Source organism: Ixodes scapularis, unplaced genomic scaffold, assembly GCF_016920785.2.
Source record: "Ixodes scapularis isolate PalLabHiFi unplaced genomic scaffold, ASM1692078v2 PGA_scaffold1__304_contigs__length_218370807, whole genome shotgun sequence".
Taxonomy (NCBI): Eukaryota; Metazoa; Arthropoda; class Arachnida; order Ixodida; family Ixodidae; genus Ixodes; species Ixodes scapularis.
This window is the reverse complement of record NW_024609846.1, coordinates 178999940-179012121: the sequence shown is the minus strand read 5'-3', so window position 1 is coordinate 179012121 and position 12182 is coordinate 178999940. Positions and strand designations below refer to the sequence as shown.

The following is a 12182-nucleotide window of genomic DNA, read 5'->3' as shown; positions in this document are numbered from 1 at the left end:
TGCTGGCAAAAAGCATGAGCGAACGCGAGTGTCGCTGTCGTCGCGGTGTCCCAACTTCTGGCTGCTGGCGCTTCCATGGATTGCCACCCTGGAGTGCGACCTGCAGAACAGGCGTCTGCCACATACGCCAGAGCTATTGGGACGCCACCAGGATCGCGACTGGCGGCAGCATGACACTTCTATGATGTCACTAGGCGAAAATGGAGGGACCAGTTTTTTTGGGCGGGGTAAACACTCCAGTCGGAGACGCGTTCCAGGCACCAAAGCGGAACTTCGGTTGTCAGCTGGACGCCTCCAAGCGGCGTGTTCGAGGGGGGCCAAGTGGGTTTATAGTTTTGTAATGAGCAGCCGCAGGCTGTCGCCGCGGAGCGGTGTGAATGCGGGCAAGAGGACACATGATATCCGAAAAGGGTGACCCAAATGGCATGAGCTCTCCGTGCTGTCGTGCATATAGCAACTTCTGGTGGAGCTGCACTACATAGTGCATATCGCATTGCTCTTGAAGCGTTAGCTGCGTTCGATTGACCTATACCTCCTGCACCGCTGCAGAAAAGTGTAGGGCAGTCTACTTCCGGCATGTGTATTCAGTCTACTTCCGGCATCTGTATTCAGATGTGGCCGGAAGTACACCGCCCTACACTTTTCTGCACCTGTGCAGGAGGTGTAAGTAAATCGAACGCAGCTAATGTTTTTGAGCGTGTGGGCTGGTCTTTCATATGTATGATTCTTGTGTGCATTCATTATGTGCAAATAACCCTGATTTTTGTTTTAGATGGACCAGGCGGGGGCGTACAAGATGTACCTCCAATCTGACACTGGTAGTGTCCCCAGGCGTTCAGCACATCGCTACAAACAGCAGCATCTGGTGCTGAATGACTCGGCCAGGTAATTATTTTCTATCTGTACATATATGCAAAGACATGGTGTCACAGCCACAGGGAAAAATGTATGGAAAATTGTAGGCAATTGTTGGGCAGTTATGTGAAACATATTGCCACAACTGCCAGTCAGGTGTCCTTATAGACACATCCCGAAATTACTCCCTCTTCAAGCAGAGTTGGAAATGCTGCACAGCTCTGTCTGCAAAAGACGCTAAAAATGGAAAGCCGATCGCTTAAATATAGTTCACTTTTTCTTGTTCAAAATTGTACAAAAGAAGGCAACTCAATGATACATTAGCCTTGCCGCACCTCTTTGGTAGCTGCCCATCCCTGCGGCGGAGCTTGTACTTCCCCACATGAGGGTGTAGGCAGCATTATACAATAGCTTTGCCACCTTGATGGTGTCTTTCACACACATTACTGTGCAGGGTTTCTAGATTTGCTTAAAGAGGGTGTAATTTTGGGATAGGGTCATTTCTAAGCATCAGGATTGAAAGCTGAGCTAGTTGGTACCGGTTCATGATAAAGTAAAAAGTGCACAAGAAAAAAACAGAGCAAAAAAGAGGACACATACTGGGCAACTTTCCCAGCAATTTCGGTGTTGCTGGCGAGTTCCCTAGCTTTCCCTGGTGCAACACGAATTCCTCAGATTGCGTCTGGCTTGAAATGGACGAGCGACTCGGAGAACTTGGAGAAGTTTGAAGCGAGAGCAGCCAATCAGGGATGCAGTATTTTTGCGTGAAAGTCTATACCGGTGGTGATGACAAGTAAAGACTTCGTTAGTGTTTGGAGTCAACCGTTTTTGAGAATAAACCATTTCAGAAAGATGAGCTACTATTCTCAATGGCATTAAAGGTATAGAAACGTGTTTATAGGGTGCAACTGTGTGTTTGACTAGTGAACGAAAAGTAAAATTTAGTGATGATGATTGCAAATCATTGCAATTGGTTGCTGCGTGTGAGCGTGGGCGGCCCGTGTTGCTGGTGTTGCAACGTCGAGTTGCTGGGAGAAATTGCCCCGTCTGAAGCAAGCTTAAGTTTTAATCATTGCATTTTCCTTCAGTCCTGCTCTCATTATCCTTTGCCATACCATGCTAAAAACGCTAGTTCTCGTCTGATCACCGAAGCCAAGCAGCATCGGGCACAATCAGTACTTGGGAGGAAGATCACTTTTTGGCCTTGCTCCCCCTTTAGTGAAGGGTCTAGTTTGAGCCGTTTCCATGGCTCCATGGCTACAACCACATGGCTTTTGTCAACCAGTCAGCTGTTGCGAGGTTACGACGCGACTTCACTGAAAACCAAATGTAGAGCCAAAAAATGTTTCACATTAAAAAATGGGGCCGTAGCATTTTATTGAGAAACATTTAATTGGAACATCAGCTTTTCTCTGACACACGTTTAGCTCTTTCCTGATCATGGGAAAAGTAGCAATATTTAAAGGATCCGTGCAAAAGCTTTTATTTAGCTAACTAAGTTGTGTATGGAGCAATATGACACATGAAAACGTAGCCAATTAGATTTTTTTTAAAAAGACAGGTTAATATAATGTTTAAAAAAAAGATTTGCAAATTTTGAAAGCACAGTTTTATGTTCAGAAGGCATATAAACGCCGAAATTTCTACAGCTATGTCAAATTAAACAACAAATAAGAAAAATTCAGAATATAGAAAATGTGCCCCACACCCACGACTGTTACGTCTGAAAGGTAGTGTACTCTATGCACTCTAACTGACATTGTCTATTTTCGGTTCGTCAGACAGTTAGCTTCTGTAAATCGTGTGCTTTTCAACGAAGGAATGCTTACATTGGTGGAACACAGGTAGTACGCCTCAACCTCACATTTCTAGCAGAATGCTTTCCTTGTGTTCTACCTTGGTTTGTCATGGCCTCGATTACAGTTCCCTCATATTTGGATTTTTTGTGCACCTTGTTGGGAACGTAAAGCGTCCACGCCGTCTCGGACAGCCTTAGAAATTATAGGGATGCTTACCAACAACCATCAGTTAGCAACACTTATAACATTATTCAAAGTATCCCCAAAGGTCTTGGCCTAAAACATATGCCATAATACAGTTGAATACTGTAAATAATGCCATCTTTGTTACGAAGACTGATGCAAGCAGTTGGCCATGTTAGACAAGTGACAGCACCTTTCCTATTACTATCTTCGACAGCCTACCAGCTTGTGATAAAGCTTAAGTGTACGTTGAAACCGAAACTTGAGTTCTTCGGCCATCCACAGGATTGTGTAACATAATTAATTCTCCGCACTAAGTTTAATTTCTTGACGGCGCTCGGCAGCCATCGATCACCAGAAGTCGATAGCCTATGGCGCGGTCAATATAGGGTTAAGCGGCCCACATTTTATCGACACTTGTTTTGTCAACCTCAGTGTCGGGAAGTATACCTGCCTCGTTTTGTAAGTACCTACGGGCTGGCAGGTACACTTGCGCAGATATACTCACTGCCTCCAAAGACGACAAATGCATCAGTGCCACTTAGCACACCTCGTGGTGACTCCCTGAAGCTTAGGAGAAACAGAGTTGGTATTGTTTTCCCAGGAAGTGTCATGCCATACAGAGCTGAGAGCGACAAGCCGCTTAAGGGGCAGTGCAACAGCCCTCTAAGCCACCACCGAACGCTTTCTGAGCCTGTTTGGGTGCACTGGTGGAGTCCTTGTCCGCACATCTTGTGCAGCTGTGTGCCTCACCAGTTAATTATTTGTTCATTAGAAACGTGTGAGGGCTTATGAATAAATGATGCTCACTCGGCCCCTGCGCTCAGCTCCCTGCGGCATGAGAAAAACCTCTTATGCGACCTTGTAAGGCTATGTGTTAACATAAGGCTAGGGTACTAGCAATTGTACAAGCTTGTGTAGCCCATACCACACAACTGTACAGGATCGTCTATAGTCTGTTTCAACTCAAGAAGGTAGGATGAGGGTAAGGATAGCCAGAGAGGAGAAAGCAGATGGAGCGCTGGAGAAGAGAGGGTGAAACCTTTCTCTCTTTAGCCTTCTGTCTGCTTCCCGCTCCCCTACTTTCCTTTTCCTTACCCTTCCTTCTTTAGTTGCAACGGACTATAGCGCCACGTGCCAAGTGACAGATTTCCGTGAAGAGGGAGAAAAGAAAAAGGGGGCCAGGCGGCCTAAGTGCGAGTTACAAATCAGCTTGTCACAAAACCATTCGGTATACATGTCATTATTAGAAAGTGAGGGCCAACCATGACGGCTGTAGTTTCTTGTCAACACTCGGAAGCAGAGAGAGGGATCCAGATTACCATCAGTCAGACAACATTTTCACATTACTTGAACTTCATTTTGCTGCTAACCTACCCCTTCCCCCCTCTTTCCCCATAGCCGCAGAGCATTTTATGGTTGCACCTACTCTCTGAGACGAGATAGTTGCCTTGTAGGTTTGTTCTAGCTTCAACTGCCCTTGGGTATATTATCGAGACCGGTTATAACAAAGTCAATAATAACAAAAGAGTGGCTACAGCGAAGTGATCACGATTTCCCATTCCCGTTTGCACTTTTTCAATGCATTTTTGTCTGTTTTTAGCGAAGGAAGTTGAGCGGCTCCCGTGGATATAGCAAAAAAAAATTTTGTGATAATTTAAAAAAAAAAAAAAAATTCTGAGTTTACTAAGTCTCGGACCGCTGCACTTTACTGCCACGGTCAAGAAGCCACCCAGAACAGGCTGCTGAAGATGCTGGAAAGGCCACCGGCGGCAGTCATTGCAACGTCGTCTGCTCCCCGCTCCTTGCTTGGGAAGCTGCTTAACTGCATCGCACGCGGAGAAGCCGTCGTGACATGCCGATAGAGGCGCAGCGCTAGCGACAACGTACCGGCAGAGATGACGGAGAGAGCCTAGATTTAAGAGAGGGAGCAGTAAGTACGCCTGCATTTGATTGTCATGTGGCAGCAGAGGCGGACACGTTTGCAGAAGGTGAACGCTTTTGAGTTTTGACTGCTTGTATGCTGCAGCTCTTTTTGCAAATGGGCCCCACAAACCACGTGACCTCGATCGAGCAGTTGCCTCATCTCTTAAATCTAGGCTCTCTATACTGACAACAGACAAGCTTGAGTGCGAACTCGGCGCCGTGTGCGCTTCTTTGTTTGCTTCGTGATCCGTGTCTGCGTCTAGTCGGTGAGGTTGCTCTTGCGTGAAACTCTACTTCGCTCAAGTACCGATTTTGTGAACCATGGCGACTCAACGATGGAGAGTCACGGCACTGCCGGCACCTTGACGGTAAAAACGAAGGCAACCTCTGTGAATCAAAAGCGTGCCATCCTCGACGGAGTGCACATAAACAAAAAAATTCTGTCCACCGCCGGCGTCCTCCGAGGTGGCCGTCGCAGCGGTCAACACCGTTCGTACGTAGCAGGATCTTTTTTCAATCGTAGCTTCTCGTAGTTGGCGAAAAGCAGCTCCTATCTAGCAGAGGATGCGTGCAGGGAAGCCTCGACCGCTTTCTGCAGGCTCGATAAACATGTGCCAGTGACAGCCCGTGTTCCCTTTTTGTTTTTCATGTTATTTGTATGAGTTCAGATATAACGAAGAAGCCGATATAGTGAAGCGAGTTCTGATTCCTGTTGACTTAGTTATAACCGGTCTTGACAGTATATTTTTTTATTACTTCATTTTGCATTTTATGACTTCCAAATGGCACAATCATGTAACCTAAGCATGATTGTTTCATCGTAAAATTTTTTTCCTACAAGCTGAATTATAATATTGGGATTGAAGCAAGGAAACAAAGTGGTCGTAGCCTCCACTTGCTGCTGATGCATTTGGTGTATTTGACTTTTTGTGGCAGTTTTCTTATCACATAGTTACCATCCGACATATACCAACATACTCTTCTACATTGTGCCTCAGTGGTAGTGTTTTGGGCACCTTCAATTTATGTTAAGTAAAAAAAATTGGGAAGGCTAGGCATTAGCTTTCTGTTTTGACAAGACTATTAGAAACTTGCATTCTAGTCAAAATGCCACAGAGTTTAGTAGACTAGGGGTGCACCATAAGAACTATGAGGTGACAAAACTACATCCTACAAAAGTGTATCCTGTATCCCTGTTTTTTAGGAAAATGTGAGGAAAGGCCACAAAAATGAAGTGGTAATTGTCAGACTAGGACCCCCTCTGTCCAAAGCTCTTCACTTAATTCACTTAATTCATGCAGACCTACTGGTTGTAGTGAAAAATATTTTGGATATTTTATCATGAGCATACGAACACCAGTAGCTGATTTGGAACACTCTATGTTCTGAGCATCTTCACATTCAAACCCTGGTTGCAAAACACATTAACTGCAGGCCTTCAAAGACTTGTGAGCTTGTGGGTGGATATAAATCGGCAAAATTTAAACAGCAGATGCAAGGTGACATGGCATTGCCCACTCTATCTCATGGCCATTACTGACTCACTAGCACTTGCTCTGTGCCACCCATGCTGTGCGAGCCTCCGTTTGCCATACCACCCATATTTTTATTGTTTAATGAGCCTTGTTCATATCGCTTTGACCACTTCACTTCACTTCACGGCTCATTTTGATGTCAGCTATAGCACATCATGATGGTTTGCTGAAATAGGATGCCATACTTCTGTCAACAACCTGTCGCACCTGCGCGACTGCGCTATGGGTGCTTCAGTTTGTGTAAACATGAGTAGGTGCCTTTACAATGCCCTAAAAGTGCTTGCAGCTCTCGTTTACGTCGGCCACTATGCAAGTTACTGATAGCTTCACCATTGATAGTGAAAATGGTCAATTTATTTACAGGTCAGCTAATGCCGAGATGCTTGCTGAAGCCCCTGAACCAACAGCAAGTCCTGAGCCTGCCCTGTTGCCAGCCTCCACGAGCCTTGCAGGATGGCAAGGAGATGATTTGGGAGGCACTGCAAATCCTGCATTAAAAGCTGGTCCTGTCACCTTTGAGCAGAACACTCCTACGAGACAACCTCCACAACCTGCTGTTTCAGGTCCAACGTGCGGGGATTCACCCCAACAAGACCCAATGGTATGTTTCTTTTTTGCTATTTAGTCTGTAACATAAAGTGTGTTGTATGTATGAACTGTTACTCCACATCACAAAACTAGTAAGATGTTCATTTTTTTTATTTCCTTTATCCTGGGTACTGTTATGTCTCCTAAACAATATACCTATGCTAGCACCCACCAGAAGCCCGTTCCACTGCAGTGATAGTCGATGCGTGAAGGCTGGTTCGGAGCGTTTTAAGGCATTGATTTTGTTAAAGTGAGATGAAAATGAACGCAATACTTCGACTATGCAAGCAGAGCCCTATGCACGCCTTTTCGCCCTCAATTTGCAAAGAAGTGAAAGCGGTAGCTGTGTCATGTTCATGCAACGTGGGCCAAATGTTGCCGTCGTGTACCTGAGGACGCAGCCGAGAAGAGATTAGGAAAAAAGGGCTTAGTTATTGGCATTGCGAATGCCATCTACAACTGCCACAAGTGCCCAGTAAAAGGTGAAGTTAGGACTGTTATGCTCTGCTTGTACAGCCAGACAATTGCATTAGCTTTCTTTTCATTCTAAATTGAACAATCTTTTAAAACACTGGAGAACAAGTTTCAAAAAGCAACAAAACCTCGGCCGGCTTATCCTCACGCTAATTCTCAGATCTCTCTCTTCATCTTTTCCTTCTGCGTGTTCGGTCGTGCCCGCATTGACGAGAGAAAAGACAGCTTTACCCATCTCTAGTGCGACGACAAAGACGATGACGTCAACAACAACAAGCACTAACACCGAAGTCCCTACAAAGTTTCACCTGTAAGGCCACCGCTTTAAAAGCACGAACTGCTTTGCAAAAGAGAACATGGCGCCACTAAAGCTGAATATAGGACAACTTTCTCAATGACTTGAGGTTTTTGACGTGTTTACTCATGTTGAAAAGACAATATTTATCAAATAGGGCATTAGATTGGGCACTAAATGGCACATCTTGCCAACCTGTTGCATCATACCCATTGTGCGTCGTGCCTTAGTTCCCGTGGCCGCCACCACACAGCTGCGAATCGCAAAATATTCCCATTCCTTTCTTTGCTATTACGCAACGGAATCGCGATATTTCCAAAGAATGATGCGGTTTCTCCGTTCCTTTCGGTGAGATGAACAATGTAAATATTTAAAACTGCAACTTCTTTCGAATTTAATGTCGTTGCATCGCCCCTTTAATGGCTGGTTTTTAACTTCATTTTTTTTATTTTCTTTCTATTGTGTTGAAGTTTAGTATACTGTTGTATATCTCAGTGATGATTTCAAATACGCAATTAGTTTTCAGGTAGCCTTACTAGATCCTGAGTTATCAATAAATTTTAATTTTAACAAGGTCCTTCTTACGGGTCGTTAGCGTAAAATTCTTCAGAATATATCAGATTTTTTTGTAGAATTGCATTCACCAAGACATGCTTTGTGCGGTGATGCTATTTTCATTGCTTTATATGTCATACAATAATTTTAATTAATTAGTCTCAAAAACATATAGCCTCCCATTTTGTGCAACTTGATTGCAAATGTTTTTTTACCAATGTAATTTTCATTACATCAGGCTTAAAATAGCATCACTGCACAAAACATGTCTTGGTGAATGCAATTCTTGAAAAATGTCTGATATATTCTGAAGAATTTTACGCTAACAACCCGTCAGGAGGACCTAATTAAAATTACAAATTTATTGATAACTCAGGATCTAGTAAAGTCATCTGAAAACTAATTGCATATTTGAGGTCACCACTGAGAAATACACCATTATATTATATGCCAGCATGATACATGAAAAATAAGGAAGTTAAAGATCAGCATGCCCCCTTGAGAGTGAACTGTAGCTGCGTTCGTTTTACTTGCACCTCCTGCACCGGTCCAGAAAAGTGTGGGGCAGTCCACTTCCGGTATGTGTATTGAGATACAACCTACACTGCCCTACACTTTTCTGCACTGGTGCAGAAGGTGCAAGTAAATCAAACGCAGCTGTTGTATACACAAACTCAACTCTCCTACGTCACGCCGCTGTGGTGGCGCGTCGGTTGCACTTCCGGTCTATTACAGTGGACAGAAGTCGCCGTGCGAGACATGCATTCTTGTGTTCTTTTCGCACAAACCAGACAAAAAAACCTGCGTTCTCATCAAAATGCTGCGACGGGGGCTGTACCAAAAAAGTCTAGAATGGTTTGAAAATGAGTTTTCATGTGTTTCTGCCCGCTCCGTTCGTCCGAGTACGTGGATAGTAGCCGTGAAAAGGGTGAGCCAGACGCTGTCGAACTACGATTGCCTGTGCGGGCCACACTTTGTGGTCGCCAGATGTATTTGTTTTGTTCCAACATGAATGAGAGAAAACCGCCAAGTTGTCCGGGCCACCCGCGGGTTTAATGCGTCTTTAAATTCACACGGCAGCGTGATCGTTCAAACTTTTGTCTGCTCTTTCGAGCTTGCTTTTTGTCGTCTGCTCGTTCAAACAAAAACGGCCTGTAGACCAAACTTTGACCCGGTGATTGCAATAAGAAGTAATTGCAGGCCTCAAAAAGACTTAAGTAGGCCCGGTGTAAAGAGTAGATACAAGATGTTGATCATTGGTACCAGTGGCCATCACCGACTTGTTACGCTTGGTCTGTTCTCACTTCCGAATTTCAGTATCGACTTCGATCATCGCCGCTACCTTCTACACTTTTGCAGCACGAGCGACGTCGCGACCGAAAATATCTAGAAGAATCTCATCATGGTTTTGGCGCTCATTCTGCGGCGTTCATGCAAATGAATCGCCGCAAAACAAATGATTTACACAAAGTTTGGCGGTGTAATGAGCCTTGATAATTTCGCTCAGGCGATTAAAGTGGTAAGACATTGCTATTAGGACGTAGAATAGACAATTCCAACGCGAAACAGAGTATGCAGACTCGCACAGACGCCGACAACGTGACATTCCAATGGTTTGTTGACGCGGGACACGGTGCTTCTTGCCCGCACTCCATTGCGCAAGCGTTCGAACTGTCGTCTGCTCTTTCAAGCTTGTCTGCTTTTTGTCGTCTGCTCATTCAAACGACAGCGGCCCGTAAACCAAATGTTGACTTGGTAATTGCAATAACAACTAAGTGCAGGCCTCAAAACACTCTTAAAGGTTGGTTGGGGTAAGTAGGCAAAGTATAAACAGTAGATACAAGAAGATGTTGATCATTGTTACCAGTGGCCATCACCAATTTGTAATGCCCGATTCTACTTGCGGTTTTCAGTATCGACGTCCACCATCTCAGCTACGGTCCAGGCTTTTGCAGCCCGAGCGACGTCGCGACTGAAAATGGCGAGCAGAATCTCATTCTGCGAGTCAGGCTTTAGCGCCCATTCTGCGGCGTCCGCGTGAAATGAATCGCCGCAAGTCACATTATTCACGCAACGTTTTGCCTCGTTAATTTTGCTGAAGCCGCTCAAGTAGTCGGACATTGTTAGGAGGACGTAGAATCAACAATTCTAACGCGAAAAAAAGCACAGGGACTCCCCACCTACGCCGAAAACAACGCAACTCAACGGTTTGTTTATGGGCAACGGCGGGCTTCTTGCCCACCGTCCACCGTCCATGCGCGGCGCCGGTGGCGTCCTCTAGGGGTGCTCCGGTTTGTTTGTAAACATGAGTTGGTGTATAGAAAGTGCATGCGCTTCGACATCTGTCTTTGCAATTGTGTAGCCTCAGCTAGAGCTCGGGCTACCATGGTGCAACAGGCGTTGCCTCAGAGTGTTTGTTGAGCACAGTCGAAGCTTGAATTCATAGCATTCCTCAACATGACCAATGAAGTCCATTCATGGAGCATCGTGGATGCTTGAAGCAACACTTCTGACATTGCACGAGAGCAAACATAATTTTGTTGCATTAATTAAAAGATATTTTATTGTAGTGAGCTTTTGACTAATAGTGGAACATGGTGAAGACAAAATTTTGAAGTCTAGACCCGCTCAAAACAGAGTAGGTCTTGCTTCAAAACCAAGTAAAACTGAGTGAAAAACTGAATGAACCCTTGTAAAATTTGAATAAATATTGAAGTGATTCGGTGTGTATTTCCTAACAATTGTTTTATCGGTTTGGCGAGAATGGGAGCTAAAAGAATAAAGGGACTGCCCGGAGCTGCTTTAGACACCCTAGGATTGCAGTTTCTTGGTAACTATTGTTAAGCTTTGACTTTTAAGTCGATGCATAACCTAATGCTGAGGAACTTTTAATTTTATATTATTCCATGTTTTCTTATATACATATTTTGGGAGGCTACAGATGAAACAAAATACATCGGTTTTTGAATATTAGAGGCTAATATTTTGTAAAAAATGTAGGTTTGTTTTTTGCATAGTGCAACATGATTGATTTCAGAACACTGTGTAATGCAGAAGGCATTTTGTTCCCCCAGATGCAGCCCTTGTTTCCTGGGGCTCTGGTGACCCACGAGGAGAGCCTCCTTTTGCTCATGGCTCACGTCTTGCGACACCATGGCTCCAAAGAGGCAACGGAGAGCCTCTTGAAACTGCTACAGTACCATCTTCCAGAAGGCAGCCAACTACCTGCGACAAAGTATCTCTTTGAAAAATACTTCACAAAACAAGAGCAGCCCCTCACGACTCACTTCTATTGCCCTACATGTACTAGCTACATTGGAGTCGGAGAAACCGATAAGCTAGATTGTGTGTGTGGTGCCGAGCACTCAGCAAAGGTCCTGTTGCGTGGAGGCTCATACTTTCTGAGCTTAGACTGGAAGGCTGAGCTCTGCAACCTCCTTGCCAACAAAGGCCCCTTGCCTGAGAAGCCCGGCCTGATGTTTGACGTCAGTGACATCACTCAGAGCCCTGCTTATAATCAGCTGCCGCTGGGCCCTGATGATGTCACGCTGACATGGAACACTGACGGGGTGCCAATTTTTAAATCCTCAGCTTATAGTGTATGGCCACTAGAGTTGATGGTAAATGAACTCCCGTTTAAAGAAAGAATGAACAACATTCTCCTGGCAGGTTTGTGGTTTGGGCCAAACAAGCCAAACATGCAGTGCTTCTTGGTGCCATTTGTTCAAGAAATGAATGACCTTAGCACCAATGGATTTAGTTGGGTCGACAGCGATGGTGTTAGCCATTTGACCAAGGCCTATCCCGGTCCGTGCACTGTTGATACTGTGGCAAGGTGTATGTTACACAACCAGACCCAATTTAATGGGGAGTATGGGTGTCCTTGGTGCTTCCACCCAGGCCATGTCATTCCGCAAGGAAGAGGCCATGCTCGTGCGTATGAGGTGAGGAAGGTCAGAAAGAGAACGGATG

At 44.9% G+C, this 12182-nt stretch overlaps 1 protein-coding gene across 1 annotated transcript; it reads left to right on the top strand.

Annotated features, from left to right (window-relative positions):
- Positions 1 to 796: 796 nt before the first annotated feature.
- On the top strand, positions 797 to 11945 carry LOC120846539. The gene is made up of 4 exons (XM_040218345.2): positions 797 to 885; positions 6662 to 6899; positions 11285 to 11830; positions 11880 to 11945. The coding sequence occupies exons 1-4, from the start codon at positions 797 to 799 to the stop codon at positions 11943 to 11945; spliced, it is 939 nt and encodes a 312-aa protein (XP_040074279.2).
- The last annotated feature ends 237 nt before the right edge of the window (positions 11946 to 12182 follow it).